Source organism: Orbicella faveolata, unplaced genomic scaffold (assembly GCF_042242905.1).
Source record: "Orbicella faveolata isolate gen_17 unplaced genomic scaffold, um_ofav_v1 contig_34, whole genome shotgun sequence".
Taxonomy (NCBI): Eukaryota; Metazoa; Cnidaria; class Anthozoa; order Scleractinia; family Merulinidae; genus Orbicella; species Orbicella faveolata.
This window is the reverse complement of record NW_028301563.1, coordinates 30,463,516-30,484,807: the sequence shown is the minus strand read 5'-3', so window position 1 is coordinate 30,484,807 and position 21,292 is coordinate 30,463,516. Positions and strand designations below refer to the sequence as shown.

The window sequence follows — 21,292 nt, the reverse complement described above, 5'->3', positions numbered from 1 at the left end:
TCCTCATGAAATAAAATTCCGAGACTGCAGTAAACTTGTACAGTGGTAGCTTTTTTATCATTTTTAGGTGGTGTATTGAGAATGTTGTGCCCTCTTTTGCGACGTTCAAAGTTTCATGTCACAATTTGCTTCAATACGCGTTCAAATATATGTTATTTTGTATAAATGACTTTTTAAACATTCTTTTGTTTCTTTTACAACTTTTCATCAGTTTCGTTAAAGTTTTCTTTTTGAAGGCCTGCACAGTCCTATGGGTAATGCTTCACCGGTCAGGTGCCACGCACATGACAAAAAATTTCGCCACAAAACAACAACGAATCTACATAAGCGTAGTGTAGTATGTCGTGATCACCGGAAAACAAGATAATGGCGAGCTGTGTGAGAGGATGTTGGGGAATATTTAGTGAAGAACTGAGAAAATTACGCCGGCCAGCACATCTGAGGGGGAGGTAATATCGTTTTCGTGTTTAAATTGTTTTGTTATTTCTCAATGCAATAAGTCATTTGCAGGGTCATCATTTCCTTGAATATTTTTGGTGTTGTAGAACTTACAGACGTGCAAGATACAGCGAAAAGGAGTTAAGTATCGAGGTAAAGAATCATACCTTTTACTGGTTTTGTTCTGAATGAAGGACTGTTAACTGGAATTAAGCAAGTATGTCGATAATACCGGTCGCTAGCATCGATTAGCATTGTTGTCGTAAAATTAGGTTTTAAATTACCAGTTGCAGCCTTCATGACTCGAAGTTTAATATTTGTTTAGTGGTATTCCTTTGTATTCGACAATCTCTGGAGATAAATTGAGGACTAGTAGAGGACTGAGTGGGTGTGAAGGGGAAGGCGGTGGGGGTGAGAAGTCATGGAGCTCCCCTTACCAGCCTGAACCCCCCCTTAAATCTAATAGGAGGAGAATGATGTATTATTGCATGTTTCTAGATTTAACCCTATTGGCAACCTCTACTGAATTTTTACAACTGAATTTTTAGAACTTCAAAATTAATGAAAGATGGTCTTTAGACTGAGTGTCGAAAAGTAATTGGTTTTGCATCACTATAGGTAAAGGTAAAGTCTGCATACGAGCCAAGTGGCCCATCAGGCTGGAGCTTATCCCGGTTTCTGTAGCATGAAGCAACTAGGAGTATTTCTACTCCCCCCTGGATGGGATGCTAGTCCATGGCAGGGTTACCCCCAGCATTAACTTTGCCGGTACCCATTTATACACCTGGGTGGAGAGAGGCACTGTGAGAGTAAAGTGTCTTGCCCAAGAACACAACACAATGTCCCCGGCCAGGGCTCGAACCCGGACCGCTTGATCCGGAGATGAACGCACTAACCATGAGGCCACCGTGCCTCCTGTGCATCACTATACTACACAATAATGTGCTTAAAAAAACTTGTATTACTTTTTCATCCAATCAGAAGTAAACCAGAACCAATCGGGACCTGCCTGCACAGGCTTTCTCCTGCTTTGTGTCAACTTCATGTAATTACTGCATGTTTTGATTGCATGGTGTCCTTTGTGATTGGTCAGAATGATTACTTTGGTTTTGGTTTTGCCACACTCAATTGAAAAGTGTTCTAAGATTTAGTTCAACTTAATGCACTTTCTATGTAAATTGATCACATTTGTTTATGTTTTTTTTCAGTTTGAAAACTTGATAGATGAGGTATGCAATTATTGCTTCTTACTTGTATGTACTTCTAGTGTTTCTAAATTAAATTAAAATTCTTGTGAAAAAAATATTACCAGTCATCGTTATCATATTAGCCCATTAAAGGCTAATAGAATTTTGAATTGACAAGATTATAGGTATCAACATTTACTTTGATAAAGAAATGTTACGATAAACAGTTAAATGCAATTGAAATATATTTTGAATCTATAGATTATGAATAAATTTCTTTTCTTTCCAGGAGGACTTCAATCCTCGTCCAAGGTATTTCTATACTGATTTAATGTTTGGTCTGTGAAACAGTCCAAACGTAATCTGGACACTGTGTCTGTCAACTTACATTTCAAATTTCTTCATTGCCCAGATTAATTGAAAAATAATAGATGTTGACTTGGTTGGCATGTTCAGGCTTAGTAAGCAAATACACCTTTTCCAGCTAATTTTGATTGAAACAGTTGATATTACTATTGCATACAGTATAATAATTTCAATAAGGCAACTAGAAATGAGTTGTTTGTGATGAACAGATAACGAGTAAGAATTGAGCTTTTGAACTTAGAACTGAGAGGCTGAAACCTTTATTCATTGGCTATGTCTATGTCAATGTTAATTTTATTGCAGTCAATGGTCTCAGGGGCAGATCTAGAGGGAGGGTGCAGGGGGTGCGACCCCCCCCCCCCCCCCATGAGATGAAGCCTTCTTTATTTTCACTTTTAAAATTTGTTTACCTCATCAGTCAGTTATGCCATTCCTTAGAGGTGCACCCCCTCCTAAGAAAAATCCTGGATCCCACTGGGTCTATTCTTATGCAGTCTAACCTCTACTCGTAGATATTTTCTGCAAGGGTCACCTGTAATCAAACTTAATTACCGAATCATCTCCTAATTGTCAACAGAAACACGATTATGGTCCCAACAGTGCTGACTCAAAGTGCTTTGGCTGTAATTGATTCATAGGAGTAATACACGTACAATCCAAAATTCATAACTAAAAATAGACTGTGCAAGTGTAAGACAGGAGTCACTTGACACTTCTCTGTGTTCTTGTTGCAGACGGATTTTAACTGAAACAGAAACAGAGCTGATATCTCAGAAAAGGTTTAATGAACTGGTTGAGCAACAGAAGAAGGTAGATGCAGAAATTGATGCCCAGTTGTCCCGGCGAGAGGAGGATTTACGGCTTGAAGAGGAGGTGATTAAATGTAGCTGCATCTTTGGATGCGAGATGCGAGATGTAATTAAATCAGGCATGGATCTATGCCTGAGTTTCAACTGTGTTATGCAAATCAGTCAGTGTTTTCAGAATGACTCAGAAACCTAGGCGAAAGGGACTCAAGGAAGTTAAAATCAAAAATATTTCGTGGGTGAACATGGCCTCAGACCCCTCTAGAAGCTTGTCTGTGCCTTCGGCATTCACTGTTTTGGAAATCAGTCACCAGTTATCCTAGACCCACCAGTGTAAATGTACCTGTTCAGACAGACTACCAAGCCGTTCTTTGAGAAGCAAGAAAGCAGTGGAGTTGTGGTATATTTTCCTTAGCTTTTTAATTCAGGTATAAAGTTTAGAAGATGATGACTTTATAATTTGTTGAAGTACGCAGGTGATTTGGAAAAACCCTCTTTAACAAGCAAATCAATCATGTTAATGTACATAACACTTTTGTTTTAATTTTCTGTGTTACAATACACATTGTTTCCCTACCATTGTATGTTCTAGTGCTTCCTATTCATGTTGGTATTTAGTATTTCATATATTCTATGAAAGTTCACTTTTATATCACACCGACTAGCAGCTCATTTGTATAATTTTCAACCTGAAGATGGATGTTTGTCATCAGAAACATGTTTTGCAAATTTAAAACTGTGTTTTTATCTCAAAGAATCAGACACATATCTCAGTAGAATAGCTTGGCACCAGCTTGAGGTAGATGTCTACTTTTGACAGCCATCGGATTTCTTGTGTACATTTTATTACTAATTTTGTGTTGATTTACCATTTAAGGCGTACTATGAAGCTAAGAGAGAGGCAGCCCGTGTTGCTAAGCAGGCCAAGCAAATGGAGGTGCGGTCATCTTGTGGAATTTTATTTCAATTCACAATCTTAAGACTCAATGACAAATAAAATTATTAGTTCACTTTGTAATAAAGTTGAACCCTGCTCTCTTGAACTGGGAAATCAAAAAATAAATAGTTCAATAAGTCAGGGGTTTGAGGTAGCAGAAAGTAAGAGATTGAAAAAGTATATTCAAGCGAAAATGAAATGAGCTTGAGATTGCAAGGGATTCAAGATAAAGAAGTCTGAGATAGGGAGATTAAGCTTTATTTTAATTTAATTACCACTAAATTATTTATTGGGCAGTTTTACATAAGGAGCCTTCAAACCCTTACGGTTTTCTACAGCATATAAAGATGAACATTTTAGGAGAGTATTTATATGATTGTTACAAGTTTTGTAGCACTTTTATAGTGCTTGGTTTTCTATACTTAGTAAGCAATGTGTGCACAAAGAGCTACAACTTATTCCATGCTGTGCACACATAAGCCTACAGAGCAGTGTCACTGTGAGAGTACATTAGGGTTTGCATGTATTACTTGCATAGAGTACAGTGGAACCCCATTAAACTGGACACCTTGTTAATCTGAACACCAACAGGCCACAAAAATATGGCTGTATTAAGGGGTGGCCGTATTAAAGAGATTGTTTCAATAAGAAAATGACTGAATGAGCTTTTGTTTGGGCCAGAATAAAGTGGCTGTAAAAACAGAGTTGCCACAAGGCGGAATTCCACTGTAGTGCCGAAGAAAGGGAAAAAGCTACATCAGAGTGTATGTAAAGGACTAAGTACCGACATACCTAGTCATTATTATTTGTGTGTACAATGGGCTTGTATGCAAACATCTAAGTAGATGTTGCTGTTATGATCCTAATCATTGACTTGCCGACTTATTACTGACTTGTAGGAGAATAAAGCAGCAAAAGAAAAGGATAAAAGAACTCGCCGAGGATTCCTGGATGATTCATCATTGTCATCATGGTTGTCGGATGATGGAATGAGTGTAGATAGGTATTAGTTAAATTGTTCGTTAATAATCAAATCATCTCAAGTGAATAGTATTCTAAGCCTTCTTGGCTTTTCCATGTTGTTTTAAAGTGGATCTGGCCTCTCGCAGGAGTAGGGTTTGATAAAACTTGTTCAGGTTCATAATGAAATATGTTTAACTGACACTGAAATTTTCTTTTCTTGTTTTTTTTTAGTACTGAACTAGACGTCGAGGACTTTGATGCATTCCTGGAAAGAGTAAAAGCAAGATCTCTTGGAAGCAGTCCTTTTGTTTGTAAGTCAAGTCCCATCTATAACACTCTTAGTTGTTACAAGTGAATATATGAAAGATCATTTATTTGAACTGCAGAGAAAGATATGGAGACATGATTGATCATTGCAGTAGTATAGACGACTTAAGCAGTTGTGAAATTTAACCCTGAAAAAAATTCAAACTTGAATGGGATTCAAACCCATGACCACTGCACTCTACCAACTGAGCTACCAAGCCAACTGGGAGCTGGTCACAACATGGTCATAGGTTCAAATCCCGTTATATAACTCCAATGATCACTCATTAGTTGTTGTCAAGAATGAGGTGACATTCTCATCATCATCTATTTTAATTTACAGCCCCAACTGCGACAGTGCCAAATGGTAATGTGCCTTGGGAAGATGCCTTAGCTCAAGGTATGGAAGCGACAAAGATAGCTGGAAAGTCACTTGACGCACTACATGGTTTTTCATCATCTGTTGATCTCGTATCAGTTAGCGAGAGATAGTAGTTAATAGAAATTTTGTAACATTAACTTTTGACATCATAAGAAATGTTGGGTATTCACTATCAGTACATCAAGTTTGTCAAAAATTAAGCTGATTTGTAGACTCATTCAACGTCAGTTGTGAACATTTTCTTGTAACATTACTGCTGATGTAATACAAGACTTTTCTGTACGTGTATTTTGATTGAAAAGGATTTGGTTTATCGTCAGGTAGGATCTGTGTCAAAAATATTCCTTGAAAGATGCCAAATGTGAATGCTGTTTGCAACTAAAAATAATCATAAAAAAACAATGTTAAAATTCTTTACATTTATTTATAATAACATTATTACAAACATTCATGGTGCTTTCCATTCATTCAAGCTAAAATTCCAGAATTTTCCAAACAGGGGTACCTGGTAATCGGTAAACTAAAGGAAATTTCCCTGGAAAGTTTCTGGAAAATCTGAAAGTTGTTGAATTTCTGAAATGTAAACCATTAAACAGAAAATTCCAGAAACTCCAGAAAGAAAATCAAATGGAACAGAAATTCCTAGTACCGGTAAACATTTTTTGAAAATTTGAGCAAACCTTATGAGGTTGTCCTCTTTTCTAGAAATTCCAGAGAATGCACTTCCAAGACCATTTGCAATCATAAATATTTCTGCAAATTCAATGCCAATTTTTCTGGTTTACTGGAAAGCACCCTTAAGTTCTAGTAACTAACTCAAGTGTATACAAAGTAATGCAGTGTTGTTAGTTTTATGATAAAGGCACTTGCTTGTTAAAAGTAAGTGGCCATATTTTTGTCTTCAAGGCAGAGATATTATAGAAAATGATAAATGAAAAACAGTTTATTGCATTTATGGCTAATAACAGTAAGTTGTATATTATTTAAGATAACCCACCAACCTTCCATCAGTTACTTAATGTAAAAATCATAGACTTGGAATCACTTTTAAAAAGGCTAATTTGGACATCTTAAGTTCTCATCTTCTTTTATTAGTGATATCATTGATTAAAAACTTTGCAATAAGAGATTTTCCAAATTAAAGTCATCAGTATGTTAATGTTGGCAATCATACATGTGGCTACAGTACTATCAAATACTTCTTTTTCAAAGTTTTATTAATGTTTTGTGGAGCCAAGTGGTTTGAAAGCTGCTTCACTCTAATAAGGATCAAAAGTAGATCAAGGTTTCAGTGACATTTCCTTGTATAAAAGTGTTTTTTTTTCTTTTTTCTAATTGCTAGTGTTTTGAAGAATTTATTAACCAGAAACCTCCCTAGAGATTTACAAAACTGAATTAGAAATTCTGCCTATCCTAAATTAGCTTAATTGAACTTTGAACAGTCAGGCCAGGATATTAATTTGTAAATCTCATATATTACTGATCAGTGGCCAGGGAAAACATTTTTTCTTAAAAAATCATTTCCTGATGCACTTCATTGATAAAAGCATTATCTGACTTGACAACCAAGTCAACAAGGAGTGGAATTCATTGTTGAGTTTATAACTTCTATATTTTAGGAAAGTTTCTTTAGTGTGTCATCAAGTACACATTTTCAATGTTAACTGTACCCAGATGCAAATACAACTCTTTCACTGAGTTTGACAAATCTAAAATATAGTTTGTGTGAAACCAAACTGGATTTCCTGACAAGTGGTTTGTTAGTCAATGTGGCAGTTTTCTTCTCAATTAATGAAATTAAGGTAAGGACTGCAGCAGTAATTAATGCATCATTGAATACAATAAATAGAACCAAGGTGTAAAGAAAAGTTCAGTTTTTGAGCTTGGCCTTCAGGCAAGCTGTAACTATATGATGTACATGTACAGCCCAAAAACTTTGCTCCTTTTCTTTAAGCCTTATCTTACCAGTCTGGGCAATCCAGTTAACATTAAATTAAATAAACATGAATAATTCCTCTGAACAGTACTTCTGAAATTTGAATTTTCTCGCAAAATGTTTTGCAAAAACTGTCATTTTCCTATCAGGCAAGCAAGGGACAAAATCCACTTGCCTGACGACAAAATCCACAAGCCCTTGATTAATGGAGAATAACTTTCTTGGCACATTGAGAACAGAATTATGTAAATGTGTGAACTAAATAGAAAGTTTGTAATGGATTGTACAACTGATTGTCTGAGGAAATCCAGCAGTTTTTATAAAATATATTTTTGTAGTTCAAGTCACATACTAAGTCTTTTCAGTAGAACTGTACTGTATAATCCTTAATTAAAACTAAATATATTACCTTACTGAAAAAGTTATGAGAATGGCAAACTACCAGTGGGTAAAGTTAGTGTAAGAAAAGATTTTATTAAAAATGATTATAGAAAAAAGATAGCTCAGGCTATTGTGTTTTTTGTTTAGCTAAAGGCAAGGTCACTGTTAAGAGTCATTCTGTGGTGTGATTAGCACTAGACAGGACTGCAGTGAGTACAACTTGCACAGAATACATTTGTGACTCTTTTTATGTAAATATGATTTCATGAGATTGATTGAGATGAATGCATGCTCTCCACGTTATACTGAAGTTACTGTGGAGCTTCCAGTGACGTTTGAGCTACAGATATAAAAACGATACAGGACAAAAATTAGTACTGCCAAGTGTGCATTAAAATGGTTCAGAATTTACTCCAATCATACAATGCATAGTTTGTTGCAACACTTACAGATAATTGTATTTGGCTATATAATGTTTTTCAATCACAAATAACTCACATTCCCCTCATGTTTAATACAGTTACTGTATGGCACTTCTCCAGAGCTAAAACAAACTAGAAATACAGCTTGCCTGTTGGACAGGCAGCTTTCAAATTTTGCTTGCCCCGGGCAAGTGCTATCATCAACTGCATGAACAGCGATGACCCTCTAACAGACTAGAAAAGTTGATGAAATAAAGAAAGTCCATTGATGGTCCAAGACAACAAGAGCTGTGTTCTTGTCTCTCATTACCTGATATTTTCTGATGTATGTTCATCAAGCTTTGGATCTGTTTTCTGTCCTTGTTTGGCTTCCAAAACCCTGATTTGCACCTGTAGTTCTATGCAAACTTCTCTCTCATTGTGAATGTTATGGCACAGTTCTGTGTTCTTGCGCTACAAAAAATCCACACAAACAGTCCATCGGTCAAGAGATTGGCTTATTAAATTTTGTAGTTCCAGAAAATCCACATACTGTACCTCCCCCACAAAAGGGATTTCTTCTAAAACCCTCCCACCCTGAGTATGTCAATTAAGCTTCATGCATTTTTGGTCTTACAGAATCCCCTACCCCCAGGAAATTCCAATCCCCTCTATGGGGGGAGTTTGGATATTTTCTGGAACTGCACATTAGCCATTGCCCATTGCCCCTTTCAGCTCTGTCTTATTTGTGTAAGAAGGCTGGATATTGGCGAAGCTTTTTTTTTTTGCCATGTTTATGGACAGAAACACAGTTGGGGTCCATAATCACACACAAAAATGAACAATCCAGCCAGTGTCTATTTTATAGAGGCATCTCTGTAAATGTAGAGGTTAACAAAAATTAATATAATATTAATAATAATATAATATTAATACATGATTGTATTAATTCTGCTGTCCATAATAAGAGGTGTCCATGTTATGGAGGTGTCTGTGTGGGGAGGTTTGACTGTTACTATATGGAGAAAACACCACCAACTCTCACATAGTAACAAGGATGTGTATTTATTATATGGCTAGCTCCGTGAGCAGGCAAGATGAATCAAATCCTGCCCTGTGATTGGCTACCCAAGCAGGCAAGATGGAGCTGTCTTGCCTGCTCAGGACTACCCGTTGTGTCCCGCAAGGAAAATTTCCCCAAAACCCGTATAATAAATCCTTTATTGACCAAGCTTATTCGGTCAAGATGGCTGGATACTGGCCTTGTTCTTTGTTTTGCGAGTTTATGGACCTCTACTCCGTCTTGGTCCGTGAACACGCAAAAAAAGCACTGACCAATATCCAGCCATCTTGACCTCACACTTGGTCAATAACCCATACATAATATTAATAACAATAAATTGTTCCTTTTAAGTGACAAAATACCTCCAGTTCTTCATTCTGGTCAATGAGCTCTTGTAATATTTTCTCAAGTTCAGCCTCATCACCCTGACATCCACAAGTAAAGGAAAAGAGCAGCATTTTAAGGATTATCATTACATGCTGGCTCTCAGCAAACTCTTAATACAGTTACTATTAGGCTACATTTAATAACTGTAACAATTCATAAGAAAAGGATACAACTTCACTGTCAGAAGAATCTGATTCTGAACTTCGACCCGAACCAGGATCTTTCTCCTTTAAGGCCACAAGGGCAGCAATTTCTTCCTGTTGAGTGACATTATGTAGTGTTGTTACAATTAGATTATTAAGAGTTTGTGACAGTTTGTAAACATGATTTTATTATCCAACTTCAGTAAATACCGTCCAATTAACAGTACAAATATACAGTGATATTGTACAGTTATTTGTACTTAACAGTAGAAAACCTGTTTGCCATACAAGTCGGCACACGCACGCAAAATGGTCACACTCTCTCTCTTTCATTGATAAGTTTATTGACTGAGCAGTTGGGTAATAAATCTGTTATTAGATGTTCTGGTGTAGTATTGCCTTATATTTTTACTCGTCTGTATTTTGACTTGCCCTTCGGGCCCATCAAAATGCAGCACAACTCATAAAAATATACAGCGATACTATACACCAATTGAAAACATCTAATAAGATATATGTATTTGGCAAAATATTTACAAGACTAAACAATGTTTAAAAAATTATGGTTAAAAAAGTAAAACACCAATGAAACATTTTTGACATAATTTCATCTTCAGGGTGAAAATGCCACTCACTACTCACATAATTTATAACTGTTGGGTAATTCCCAATGGGAATAGTTTTGCCATGTGACAGTGAATTTGTTTGGATCATTAGGCCTTCTAGGATTCTTCGTTGTGAAATGATTGGGCTGTGCAGAGTATGCGCCAACAAAATGAATGCGAAGGGTTCTCACATAGGTTACGGGCAGGTTCTGAATCATTACATGTGTTTGAGTGTTCCACAATTCGCACCTGCACATTCCTCGTGGTCTCAACGATGTAGCTGTCACCGCAAGAACAGTCTCCTTAAAGTTTTTAGACCACGTGTGATCTTCGAGTTTTGTAAAGCAACGATTTATCAACTGACCTATGATGCCATGCAATGTCATCGATAACTTGGTCTTGCAGTGTGCCATCCATGTTTTTTCACAATATAAGTCTTCCTCTCTTTTTTAAGAAACTTCTTAATTTTTAAACCCCTCATAATTTGCTTTCAGACATCAATTAACTCAATCTTACAAATTTCATTGTTCTTTTACCATTTGACATTCTACCAAGAACATTATTTTCTCTTTGATTAACAAGATAATATGACAAGAATATGACAAACTGGTTTCCACTGGACTAACAGTTATTTCTGTGAGACAGCAGAAGCTCACCATTCATCAAAGTTATTGATTAAAAAGTGCTTACATTAAGCCTTTCAATTTCTTTCTTCTCATGTTCCATTCGTTTCCGTAGTTCATTTCCAATGAAGGTCAATTCCTACACAAAAATGTGAAATTAAATTAAAATGAGTTTATTTATTTATTTATTTATTTATTTATTTATAGTTTATTTGTAGTCACGACATAATTATGTCTACACTTGATAGGAATTCTTAAATATTATTGAAATATAATTTAACGTAAATATATTATTTATAATACCTCCTGTTCAATTAAAAGTTCTGCTTCAGAAGCTTCTAAAAGTGTAATTAACCCTGGAAAAAAGGAAACACACACAACTTTAGTTAAGGCTAAATGAAAGCCGATCAACTGTTTGTGCAGTTCCATGCAGCATCAAAAAAGTTACGTCCACAAAATACATTGTATAGAACCACAAAACATCCTCCATGGATGAGACAGGTGTGGGTATTTTCTGGAACAATAGATTGTCTTGTTTTAGTTGTGACCACATGATGACCCCAAAGGTGTGATAAATTTAACACTTTGCTTCACTATCTCATGAAAGACATGTGAGTACTACTGACAGTTAAATTTTTTTTTTCTAAAATCGCAATATTTTAACAGAACATTCTTAAGCTTGTGACCTTACAAAAAGTGCAGGTTGTTACATATAGCTGTGATGCTTTAAAATTTACTGGATGATCGATTATTTAGCTATGGCAACAACCCTTTTTTAGCAGAAGTTCTTTCTTAAAAACGAGGGCACGCTATATAAGGAAGACTTCGTTGGGAAGACTAAGGCTCATTTGTCAGTCACTGTTGACGTGCGCGGGTCAAATTCAAATTGGCGGGTGATTTAAATATGCGAAAGTGTCTTTGCTGTCTTTACTTGCCATAGAATTAAAAAATCTTTATGTAACAAAACGTAGTACTTCACAGATCACTACTTTATTGGACAAATCTTAAATTGTGGAGCCAACCAGTTGGCTTGCTTCAATTTGACCGCAAGAACAAATTTAAAGTTTTTCATACGAAGCGAGGAGATATTGTACTCCAAACAAAAAAACTTACAGAAAAGTAATTTTAATGATATGTTCTCACCATTTCTGGTTAAGTTTTATTGCTTTTGACGATTATAACAAATACTAAGCATTTGTTATTGTTCTCTTCATCGTCCAACATCTTGATTTTTTGGGTGAATTCAAAATTAGGGGGAGGAGCTTATGCCCTTTTATAGCACGCCTTCGTATTTAAAATAAAAAGTACTAAATACTGAATTGTCTACCATCATCTTCATCTTTTTCAACAGAATGTTCTTTTCTAAGAGCTCCTTGTGTCTTTGGTATTTCCTCTGATGCTGTTGACTGGGAAGCTCTCTTTTTGGCAGTTCGGAGCTGAAAGAGACCAAATACATTTGACTGCATACAAGCCTAACAACCAGAAATAAAGTGTACCAGCCCTTTAATGGCATCATAAACATTTTCCTTTATTCTTACTATTTTTCTTGGAAGACTAGTTGGGAGAAATTGATTCATAAAAAATGGAAATAGTTGAACCCTGCCATTTCGAACTCTCAGGGGAATTGAAAAAAAGATTGAAATGGTGGGAGTTTGAAATAGCCGAGAGTAGTTGATTGAGGAAGTAGTCTAAGGGAAATGGTTTTGAGTTCGAAATAACGGGGAATTCAAAATAACCGAGTTTGAATTACCAGGGTTGAACTAATTACAGATTGGACACCGCAAAATTAATGCTTTTATTGGCTAATAAATGTATCATGTTTACATCACAGCACAGTATATGGACGCACAAGACATTCTGAAATAAAAAATTTCATGAAGTAATTCAACTAATAAAAAGAAAAATTGGGATCAATGTTATTAAACAGAACAGGTTCCTTACTCCTTAAAAGCTCTCTGAAGATCACTATGTTGAAAAGCTGGTTTTTTACCACAATGAATACTAATCTCACAATCTGATTGGCTAATTTGCCGTTGTCAATAAGAGTCCAGACAACACTGCTTGTGTCAATGTGTCATGCAATGCCTTTTTCAGCTCACGCTCTGGAAAAAACACTTTCTTTGACGTTGATATTGTGGTAAAAAACAAATCGAAATGTGGTTTGTATTCTTATTGACAACGATACGCGCCATCACAGTGGTCAAAATTTGTTGTGAACTCACTTGGCTGCAACTCGTGAGTCCACAACATTTTGACCACTGTGATGACACATATTGTTGTCGATAAGAGTACAGAACATGCTAAACCACATTTGATTCGTTAATTCTCTCCAACAGGTACCTTTCTCTTGAGCAGTGTGACCTTTCGTTGAACCTCCCACAGCATTTCATCCCGCCCATCATACTAAGACAAGAACAAACATTGACAACAGCTTAAATTAATACTGAAATAAGCAAATTATAAAATTAATATTTATTTGATGATGTAATTTATCAATGACAACAATGAATTTGAAAAACAAAGATTTAAGTCAGTAACTGATGGTGGGTTTGTAGTCAACATGGCTTATTGGAAACCTTAAGTACAGTTGCAATGCTATACATGTACATGAAATTTCCTTGTTCTTGCCATGTTTTGACATCTGTAAATCAAGTAATAACGGCTACTGTGAGAGGCACTTTGGCGTAATGCTTAGTGTACTGGACATTGGGGCATACAGTCAGAGTTTGGGTCCTCCCAGCGATCATTATGTTGTGTTCTTGGGCAAGACGCTCTTCCCTTACACTGCCTTTCTCCATCCAGGTGTATATTATGATACCCGACAATTTCTCAATCAGTGTTAGAATGAAACCCTCTGATGGACTATGGAAACTGGAAAAAAAGAGTGGGCATGATGTACCACTAATGCTCAAACACAGATTTAAACTACCTTTATCAACATCTATTACTAAAAACCAGAAATTTCTCGCAAAAAGTTAGTTATATTTTTATTTAAATATTTGTACCACTCTCTTACTTGCAAGTTGTCTGTGTTCATGTTGAGCTGTTCATGGAGTTGAGAAAGAACTGCCTCCTGCTTGGCTAATGCTGAGGCAATTGCACTATGGAAAGTACATATTAATTATTAATATTTTATTATCAATATTATTATTGCTAGTAAATTTTTTCCAGCCAATTTAAAAAGTGTAAGCCATAGTTTATACTTTTTTGCAAACACATGGGCTGTTAAAACTGTTTTATTGGAAAAATTTGTAGTTAAATTCATTCAGCTTGGTGATTATATTACTTAAAAATTTATTATACGTCCAAAACCAATTCCACTACACTAGCACCCAAACTTGCCTCCAGTTCACCTACTTCTCTAGTCATGGTGGTAACCAAAATGGCGTCAGCTTGTAGCAGTGTTTGTGGGGCTAGAAACTCCATGGCAATATTCAAACCATTATTATTTTTAAAATTAACAAGGATTTTTTCGGCTGGAACAACCGAAAAAATTTTTGTTAACACTCCATAGGTAAATTCTTATATTGATCATGGGTGTACACGCGTCCATCAGGTTATGGATGAACACTAGCACTTCATTGATTTAGCTTGCAATGATGTACTGGTTACGTATTACATAATACTTTAAATTTGTAAGGCAGGTAAAAGAGGATGGTGATGATAATGACGGCGATGATGAGGACGGTGATGATGACAATGATGATTATGATGATGATGATGACGACGCAGAAAAATATGATGACAAAGGAATAACACAGAAATTAACAAAATCATTCCGGTCTTACTCAGGACTACTGGGCAAGTCTTCCTCATCCTCATCCAGTCGTATAGACATCGTCAGTGGTCCACTGAACCTAATTATAAATAGTCATGTTAATCCTCGAGGCCCGTTAACTGATCCATGCGTGTGCTCACGCATGGATGCACACCTGTTCAAAGTATCAACTAGTATCACCAACTCCGCTTGAAATTTCAAACATTAATTAATTTCATAGTTACAATGTAGTATGAACAACAACAAACCTGCGTACAAGAACCTAAAATGTAAGAACCTATTCGGCTAAAATTTCCCCATTAAGCACGTAAGAACCATTGTAGGTTAAAATCTCAATACAGGTTATTCTTTTCAAAATATAGTAAGTCAGAGTTTTTTCCAAATATAATATGTATGGTACATCACATGAAAGAACCTGATTAAGAACCTAGGTAGTGTAATTTTACAGTAAACAGGATTTAACTTGAAAAAACCTTTATAAAATAACTGAGAGCTACTATGCGCGCTCTCATTGGTCATTAGGTGTGTTTAGATAGGAGTATGTAAACACAGTTATGACGTTTTAGATTTGCACGTACTTTTGATAATTATTTTACATGTAATAGACGACTTTTTCCGTGTTTACATAACCTCATCTAAACACTTGGGGGGCTGGGAGAATTCTCGAAAGTTATGCCAACCCTCAACTATGTCTTGGGTTTGCATAACCGTCTCGAATTCTCCCAACACTCCTTGTGTTTAGATGAGGCTACATAAACATGGAAAAAAGCTCTGTTGCTTAAATGTTCTTATACACAGGTTTTAGCTCTAATATAATCTGTACAAATATCATAAACTGAACACAGTCATGGGAATGTACAGGTAGGATAATCTTTGCGCTAGCTCTCATTACAACTCACTTTGTGATTTTAGTATCAGGGAAGAGTTCATAGACGTAATTCAGGAAGATGAACAATATGCCGTGTCCAATGTTCATTGTAGGACTGAGAACTATTCCAATGTTCTGTAGATTCATTCTGTTTGATGAATACTAGTCAAGACAAAAAAGTAGTCAGAGAAAATTGTTCTACTTAACGATGTGTTGCAGGGTAAGTGTACTTAACATAATTTTAACAGCTACTATGAGATTCATGAAATATTTTTAAACAGACATTTGGGGGCCAAAATTTAAAAATAAAAAGATAAAATTTAACAGAAAAGTGCAAAAAAAAAAAGAAAAAGAAATCCTGGGGTCTCAAACATCCCAAATTTGCCATAACTACACATTTTCGGGAAACTGGCTACCAGTTTGCTTGCATTGTGATGTCACAGGGTTTGCACAAAGATTAAAGACTATAGAGCGATTACACAGACATTGGAACCTTCAAAAACATTTCCTTTCTTGCTTGAAAGCAATTTTTATTTGCTATTACCAACTCCACTGTTTCTATTGACTTTTTAAAATCGACACGAGTTGTGCAACACCGTGACATCATCAAATCAAAAAGGGAATGTGAGCAAATGTCTCCCAGGATCATGTCTTGGTGAAGATCCAGGGAGAAATGTTAAGGAAAAGTAAATGGAAAAACTCAAAGGCAAACCATTACCATCAACACCAGAGAGTTTATTATTTTTTTTTTACCAGAGAGCTATTTTAAGCAACTTTTTAAATAAATAATTATGGTTTCATCATAGGCGCTTAAAGTCTGTATTAATTCAGTCATCAAACCTTTTCCATGACATGCGACATGTGAGTGAACAGCCATGCCAGTAGAGTTCTGTTACAAGATGGCAGTTCTGCTAGCAGTAGCCTGGTTTTATCCAGCTGGTCTTTCCTGTCCTGAATCCCTAGTCAGAACGTTAAAACACAGTATTAGAGATTACTTTCAAAAAAGTGCAGAAATTGTAAAATACATACATTTGTTAAAATATACAGACCAAAAATTGGCTTGAACATACTTTTACAGTCTACCCTTTTTAATATCAACACCAATGGCTAACACCTGAGTGTCCATTATATGGAAAAAGTAATGCTCAATGTTCATTTTAAGGCATTCACCATTTGAGAAGAGAGGTGACAACTCTGGCAATTGCTGTTTTGGGAGGAGAGTAAATTTTTTTCTGAAAATCAGGAGATATTTTTGGGATATTAGAGATCACACATACACTGTATGTACATGTATCAGTCTGTATGTTTTTTGAAAAAATATTGTGTACTGTCACAGTGCCTCTCTCCACCCATGTGTATAAATGGGTACTGGCAACCTTAATGCTGGGCGTAACCCTGTGATGGACAAGCATCCCGTCCAGGGGGGAGTAGAAATACTCCTAGTCACTTCATGCTATGGAAACCAGGATAAGCCTCAGCCTGATGGGCCACTTGGCTCGTATCCAGACTTGTGGAAATTTGGGAGAAAGAGAAATGCTGTGGAAACAAAACCACAGACAAGCGTCTCAGTTCTTTTTTTTTGGAGTTTTCCCAACCTTTCTTACCAGACAGTTCATTAAACTTTGGAAGTAGTGTCGTAGTAAGGATATTTTCTGGTAATTCTCTGAGATACAGCTTCACCAGACTTGCTACTGCCTCAGGTTCAAATTCATGAAGATCAACTGACCTTCCTAGCAATGAAAAAAATTAATAAAAGTTTATCAACATGACTGTGTAATTTTTATTTCTAATCACCATTATTTTTAGCTACCAACAGACTTATGTACATTTGACTCTTTTTGTTGTCTGCTATTTTGTTGGCCTGCATCACAGCCACCCCTCCCCACTTTCTGATTTTTTCTTGGAGAGAGGGGCAGCTGTGAAACAGACTACCATTTTGTAATTACAGTTGAACCTCCAGTAAGCAACCACCAAAGATGTCAAGCCTAGGTGGTCCCTTACAAGAACTTAGACTTACCTTGGTAAAAATTTTGCCCCATTAGCACATGGTAACTATAGAGACTTACTCCAAGTTTTAAATGTTTTTATTAAATGACATATGAAAAGCCAATTTTGAGAAAAAATATGGTACTTCCCACTGAGAAATTCCATCTCTTTTACTACACAGGAATGCAATAATATTACAACACCTTATCAACCAATTTCTGCTCTATAATCTGTCCAGTGGTCGCTCATGGGAGGTTAAAAAAAACTTTTAGCTCTAAAAGTGGTTGTGGTTGCTTACAAGAGGCAGTCACTCACGAGAGGCAATCACTTACAAGAGGTTCCAAATGTAGTGATTTGACTTACAAACTTTTGGTATTTTGGAAAACTGGTCACTGAGGAGAGGTGGTCACAACTGGAGGTTCGACTGCATCTTATGTCAGCATGAATCAGAAATCAAACATAATACATTGTTGAATGTAATGCCCAATGCAAGATTTAAGATGAATAACCCAGAGACCCAGACAGTTAAATTATTCCAACTTTATCACATACCTTGTTCATAACTTTCTTTTAAGGCCTCCACTTTGGATTTCATTCCAGACACTCGATAAATTCCTTCAACTTCAAGCCCTATAGAATTTCCAACAGTATTACACATAAAAAAGTTCTAGTGCTGCCAGCAGTTACGTGTAGATGCCATTCAATGGATAGGAGCCATAAGACATAAAACCAGACAGTAGGTCTGTAACCTGGAGGCTGTCTGTCAGTTGGACATACATCTACATAGATATCACTGCGCCTTATTCAAACACTATTAAATATGATACATATATCTTCATTCTGTGCAGCTTGTACAGTGTTGCTCAAAGTTTGACATGTATGACCACAGTCTAGTGTCCTCAGACTCAGGCTCCAATGTCACCTCTGTATATACTGTACAACAGCCACTTTTCTATAATGGCAAAGATTCTTTTACCAACCATCAGCACTTATTCATACATGAACTTGTATAGAAACTTCCCTACAACATCAACAACAACAGCTCCATAATCGTCAATTAAATCTTCCTCAGAGTAACTGTTATAGAGCTCTAGGTTCCACTATATTTTAGTTTCCAACATGCGCACACCTAATTAATTCTTCCAGGTAACTTACTTCTCGAACATGTACTAATTCCAGTTCATAACTGCAAATAATTAAAAGTCACTGGCATTATTTTACTAAACTGTATCCTTACTTACCATTTTCTTCAATGTGTACAATTCCTTCCCGAAATATTCTGGGTAACTCCACTCCATCTGGAAGCCTGGTATTTTTTGTTGCAACTTCTAGAGGAACTCCAAACACCACTTTCCCTGAAAAAAAGGTTAGGTCCCAATAATGTAAATAATCAAAAGTGTTTCACACTGATCAATACGAATTAGTGTAAATTTTACATTTTCTCAAGGCTTTACTTTGAATTCTTAATAATGCCTAAATTGAGTACCAAAAGAACCATCAACAACATTAAAAAAATTCAGACAAAGTACGAAAAAAAATGTCTATTACTTCTGACAGAAACACTACAATTTTATTTTCAATGATAAGTTATGGATAAGAATCATCAACATTACTTTTTGATAGGTGTGCTACACTGGTTATCATATTTAAAGTTAAATTCTGACAGGGATAAATTAAAAACTGCCCTTGATAAGTTACTGTAGTTTTATCCAAGTCCTTTAGTCTTGCACGTAGATTGTGATCCAAAGGGGAAGAGTGAAAGGCTTTATAAAACCAAATAATAATTTTTAGGTTAATTATACATCTAGTCAGTTTATTTAATCAGACAGTAAGCTACATGTAAGTAAGCATATCAAGTTATCCTAAAAAGAAAAGCAAATTTAGTAAAGAGGTGCAAATCAGTAGGAATGCTCTTTAAACATCCAATTTCTTCCTGTAACTATTACTAAGTTATCAAGCAGAAAGTTGATAAGAAATTATAGAGAAAATCTTCAATTGAGGGAAGTTTCCTTGATATACAAATAGTACAAAAAACATTAAGTTCTCAAAACTTGTATTAATAGATATGTAAGGCAGTCACAGAGGAGAATTTGTATTTTGAACTCAAGTCTTGAAGAGTTACACCCTTACTTGGTGCTTGAGGAGGTGATAGTGTTTCTGTTTTCTTCTTCTTTTTCTTGTCTTTCTCCTTACTTTCTTTCTCCTTTTTCTGCTTTTTTGGCTTGATACGAAGCGCGAGCGAGCGTGATTTCTCTCTTTTCACTTTCTTTCCTTTAGGCCTAGGAAACAGTAACAAAGAACCAAAAATAACCTTACAACAAAGACCTCTAAGGCTGGTACAAATAATATGCCATTAATCAATAAAGACAAAATTTCACACAAGCTAGATATCAATTTTTATAACCTTTTGATTGTAGATAGTTGATAACAACCACCATCAAATTCAGACGAGTTTTTGATGCTCTTGGTGAAAAAGAAACAAGTTTGCCTCATCATCTCAAATATTTTTTTTTTACATCCAACAGAAAGTTTTTGTCCCCTTCAACAGGAAACACAAACTGAATACATTTGAATATTTTCAACACAGGAGGCCAGATTAAAACAACTGAATTTGCCACTGGCCAATGACATGCCATAAAATGTGATCTCCTGCCATCTGTAGTTCTCAAAGTACATGTGCTTACAAAAGTAGAAGTTATAAATCAAATGTATCATAAGTGTGTTCGTAACACATATCAGATTACACTCATGGCTGAAAAAAAAAACTAATATTTAATGTTTGTTGCTTGGAAATGAAAAAAAGATGGTTTCAGCATTTAGTTGAAGCAGCTAAAGTCTTTTAGACAATAAAAATTGTTTATTTAAATCTGCACCTGCTCATGTTATATGAATACTGCGTATTGTGAGGTGATTTTATGAATGGAAATGATGAATGGGTACTTTCTATTTGTTTTCATAGTTATGTGAATTAATTTAGCATCGCCTTTACAGCTTTGCATCCTGATTGAATGACAAAAAAGCTTCTTTGGATGTCACGCCAGATTAATTAAAGATAGCATCAGAGAGAATCCCTTTGTACCGTTAAAAGTAAACTTGATCGTTATCGCATAGTGTTGTTGCGCAAAACTAGAGAAAAATACTTAATTACACATCAAATGTACCGATTCAAAAACAATGCAAACTGTGGAGGATCATAAAATTACTTAAAGAGGTCAAATCATTTTGGCGAACAGAGATCGCACACAACAGCTGTTTTCGATTTTTGTTTGAGTGCGGAAATAAACTTTGAATTAGTGTCAGTTAAATTTATGCGCCTAAAAGAATTAAAAGAAGTGAAAGTCAGCTAACAACTCCCATGGTCTCTTTATTTTTTGTTGCTTAACAAAGCTGGGAATATCCTGAGCGGTAAATCACTCAAGATCGTTAAAATACATACCTTAAATCTTCCTCTTCTTCTTCGCCAACACTGTCATCGTCCGAGCGAAAGGCAACATATCCCTTATCTTTTTTGCTTTCTTTCCTCTCAAAAGCGTCTTCCTCGCGCTCAGCCATCAACACTACTCACTGCTGCTATTCTTCAAGAAAATCTTTGTACGGAAAACTAACGACACGAAAATTTCTCATCTGAAAACACAAACATTTCAATCTATTCTTCCCCCGGATTACACATCCGCCATGTTTGATTCCAAACTCTGAGCCAGTTTTTCATGGTATAAAATACAGGCGAGGCTGCGAA

The 21,292-nt window shown here is 35.8% G+C and overlaps 2 protein-coding genes across 2 annotated transcripts; one reads left to right on the top strand and one right to left on the bottom strand.

The window, feature by feature from the left end:
• The first annotated feature begins 104 nt into the window (after window positions 1-104).
• LOC110064889 (uncharacterized) lies at window positions 105-7,822 on the top strand. Its single transcript, XM_089271688.1, has 9 exons — window positions 105-449; window positions 546-591; window positions 1,647-1,667; window positions 1,915-1,937; window positions 2,726-2,864; window positions 3,675-3,734; window positions 4,634-4,737; window positions 4,929-5,008; window positions 5,347-7,822. The coding sequence occupies exons 1-9, from the start codon at window positions 367-369 to the stop codon at window positions 5,493-5,495; spliced, it is 705 nt and encodes a 234-aa protein (XP_089127814.1). The 5' UTR covers window positions 105-366; the 3' UTR covers window positions 5,496-7,822.
• LOC110064891 (ralA-binding protein 1-A-like) lies at window positions 5,347-21,292 on the bottom strand. The gene is made up of 17 exons (XM_089271687.1): window positions 20,993-21,292; window positions 19,687-19,835; window positions 18,798-18,911; window positions 18,109-18,186; window positions 17,175-17,300; window positions 16,411-16,529; window positions 15,602-15,732; window positions 14,713-14,781; window positions 13,941-14,025; window positions 13,265-13,327; window positions 12,252-12,360; window positions 11,228-11,280; window positions 10,992-11,063; window positions 9,724-9,810; window positions 9,529-9,591; window positions 8,435-8,577; window positions 5,347-8,042 (listed from the first exon to the last, which is right to left on the bottom strand). Exons 1-17 carry the CDS (start codon window positions 21,106-21,108, stop codon window positions 8,003-8,005), a joined length of 1,617 nt encoding a protein of 538 aa, XP_089127813.1. The 5' UTR covers window positions 21,109-21,292; the 3' UTR covers window positions 5,347-8,002.

What these genes read in the sequence shown, in the direction of transcription:
- LOC110064891 (XM_089271687.1), bottom strand. Translation starts at nt 21,108, where the DNA reads ATGGCTGAGCGCGAGGAAGACGCTTTTGAGAGGAAAGAAAGCAAAAAA. An exon ending in TGAACACAGACAACTTGCAA is followed by an intron (nt 13,328 to 13,940) that starts GTAAGAGAGTGG and finishes TTCTTGTCTTAG; the next exon opens with TATGATGGGCGGGATGAAAT. An exon ending in TCACACTGCTCAAGAGAAAG is followed by an intron (nt 12,361 to 13,264) that starts GTACCTGTTGGA and finishes GGTCTCTTTCAG; the next exon opens with CTCCGAACTGCCAAAAAGAG.
- LOC110064889 (XM_089271688.1), top strand. Translation starts at nt 367, where the DNA reads ATGGCGAGCTGTGTGAGAGGATGTTGGGGAATATTTAGTGAAGAACTG. An exon ending in AAAAGGAGTTAAGTATCGAG is followed by an intron (nt 592 to 1,646) that starts GTAAAGAATCAT and finishes GTTTTTTTTCAG; the next exon opens with TTTGAAAACTTGATAGATGA. An exon ending in GACTTCAATCCTCGTCCAAG is followed by an intron (nt 1,938 to 2,725) that starts GTATTTCTATAC and finishes TTCTTGTTGCAG; the next exon opens with ACGGATTTTAACTGAAACAG.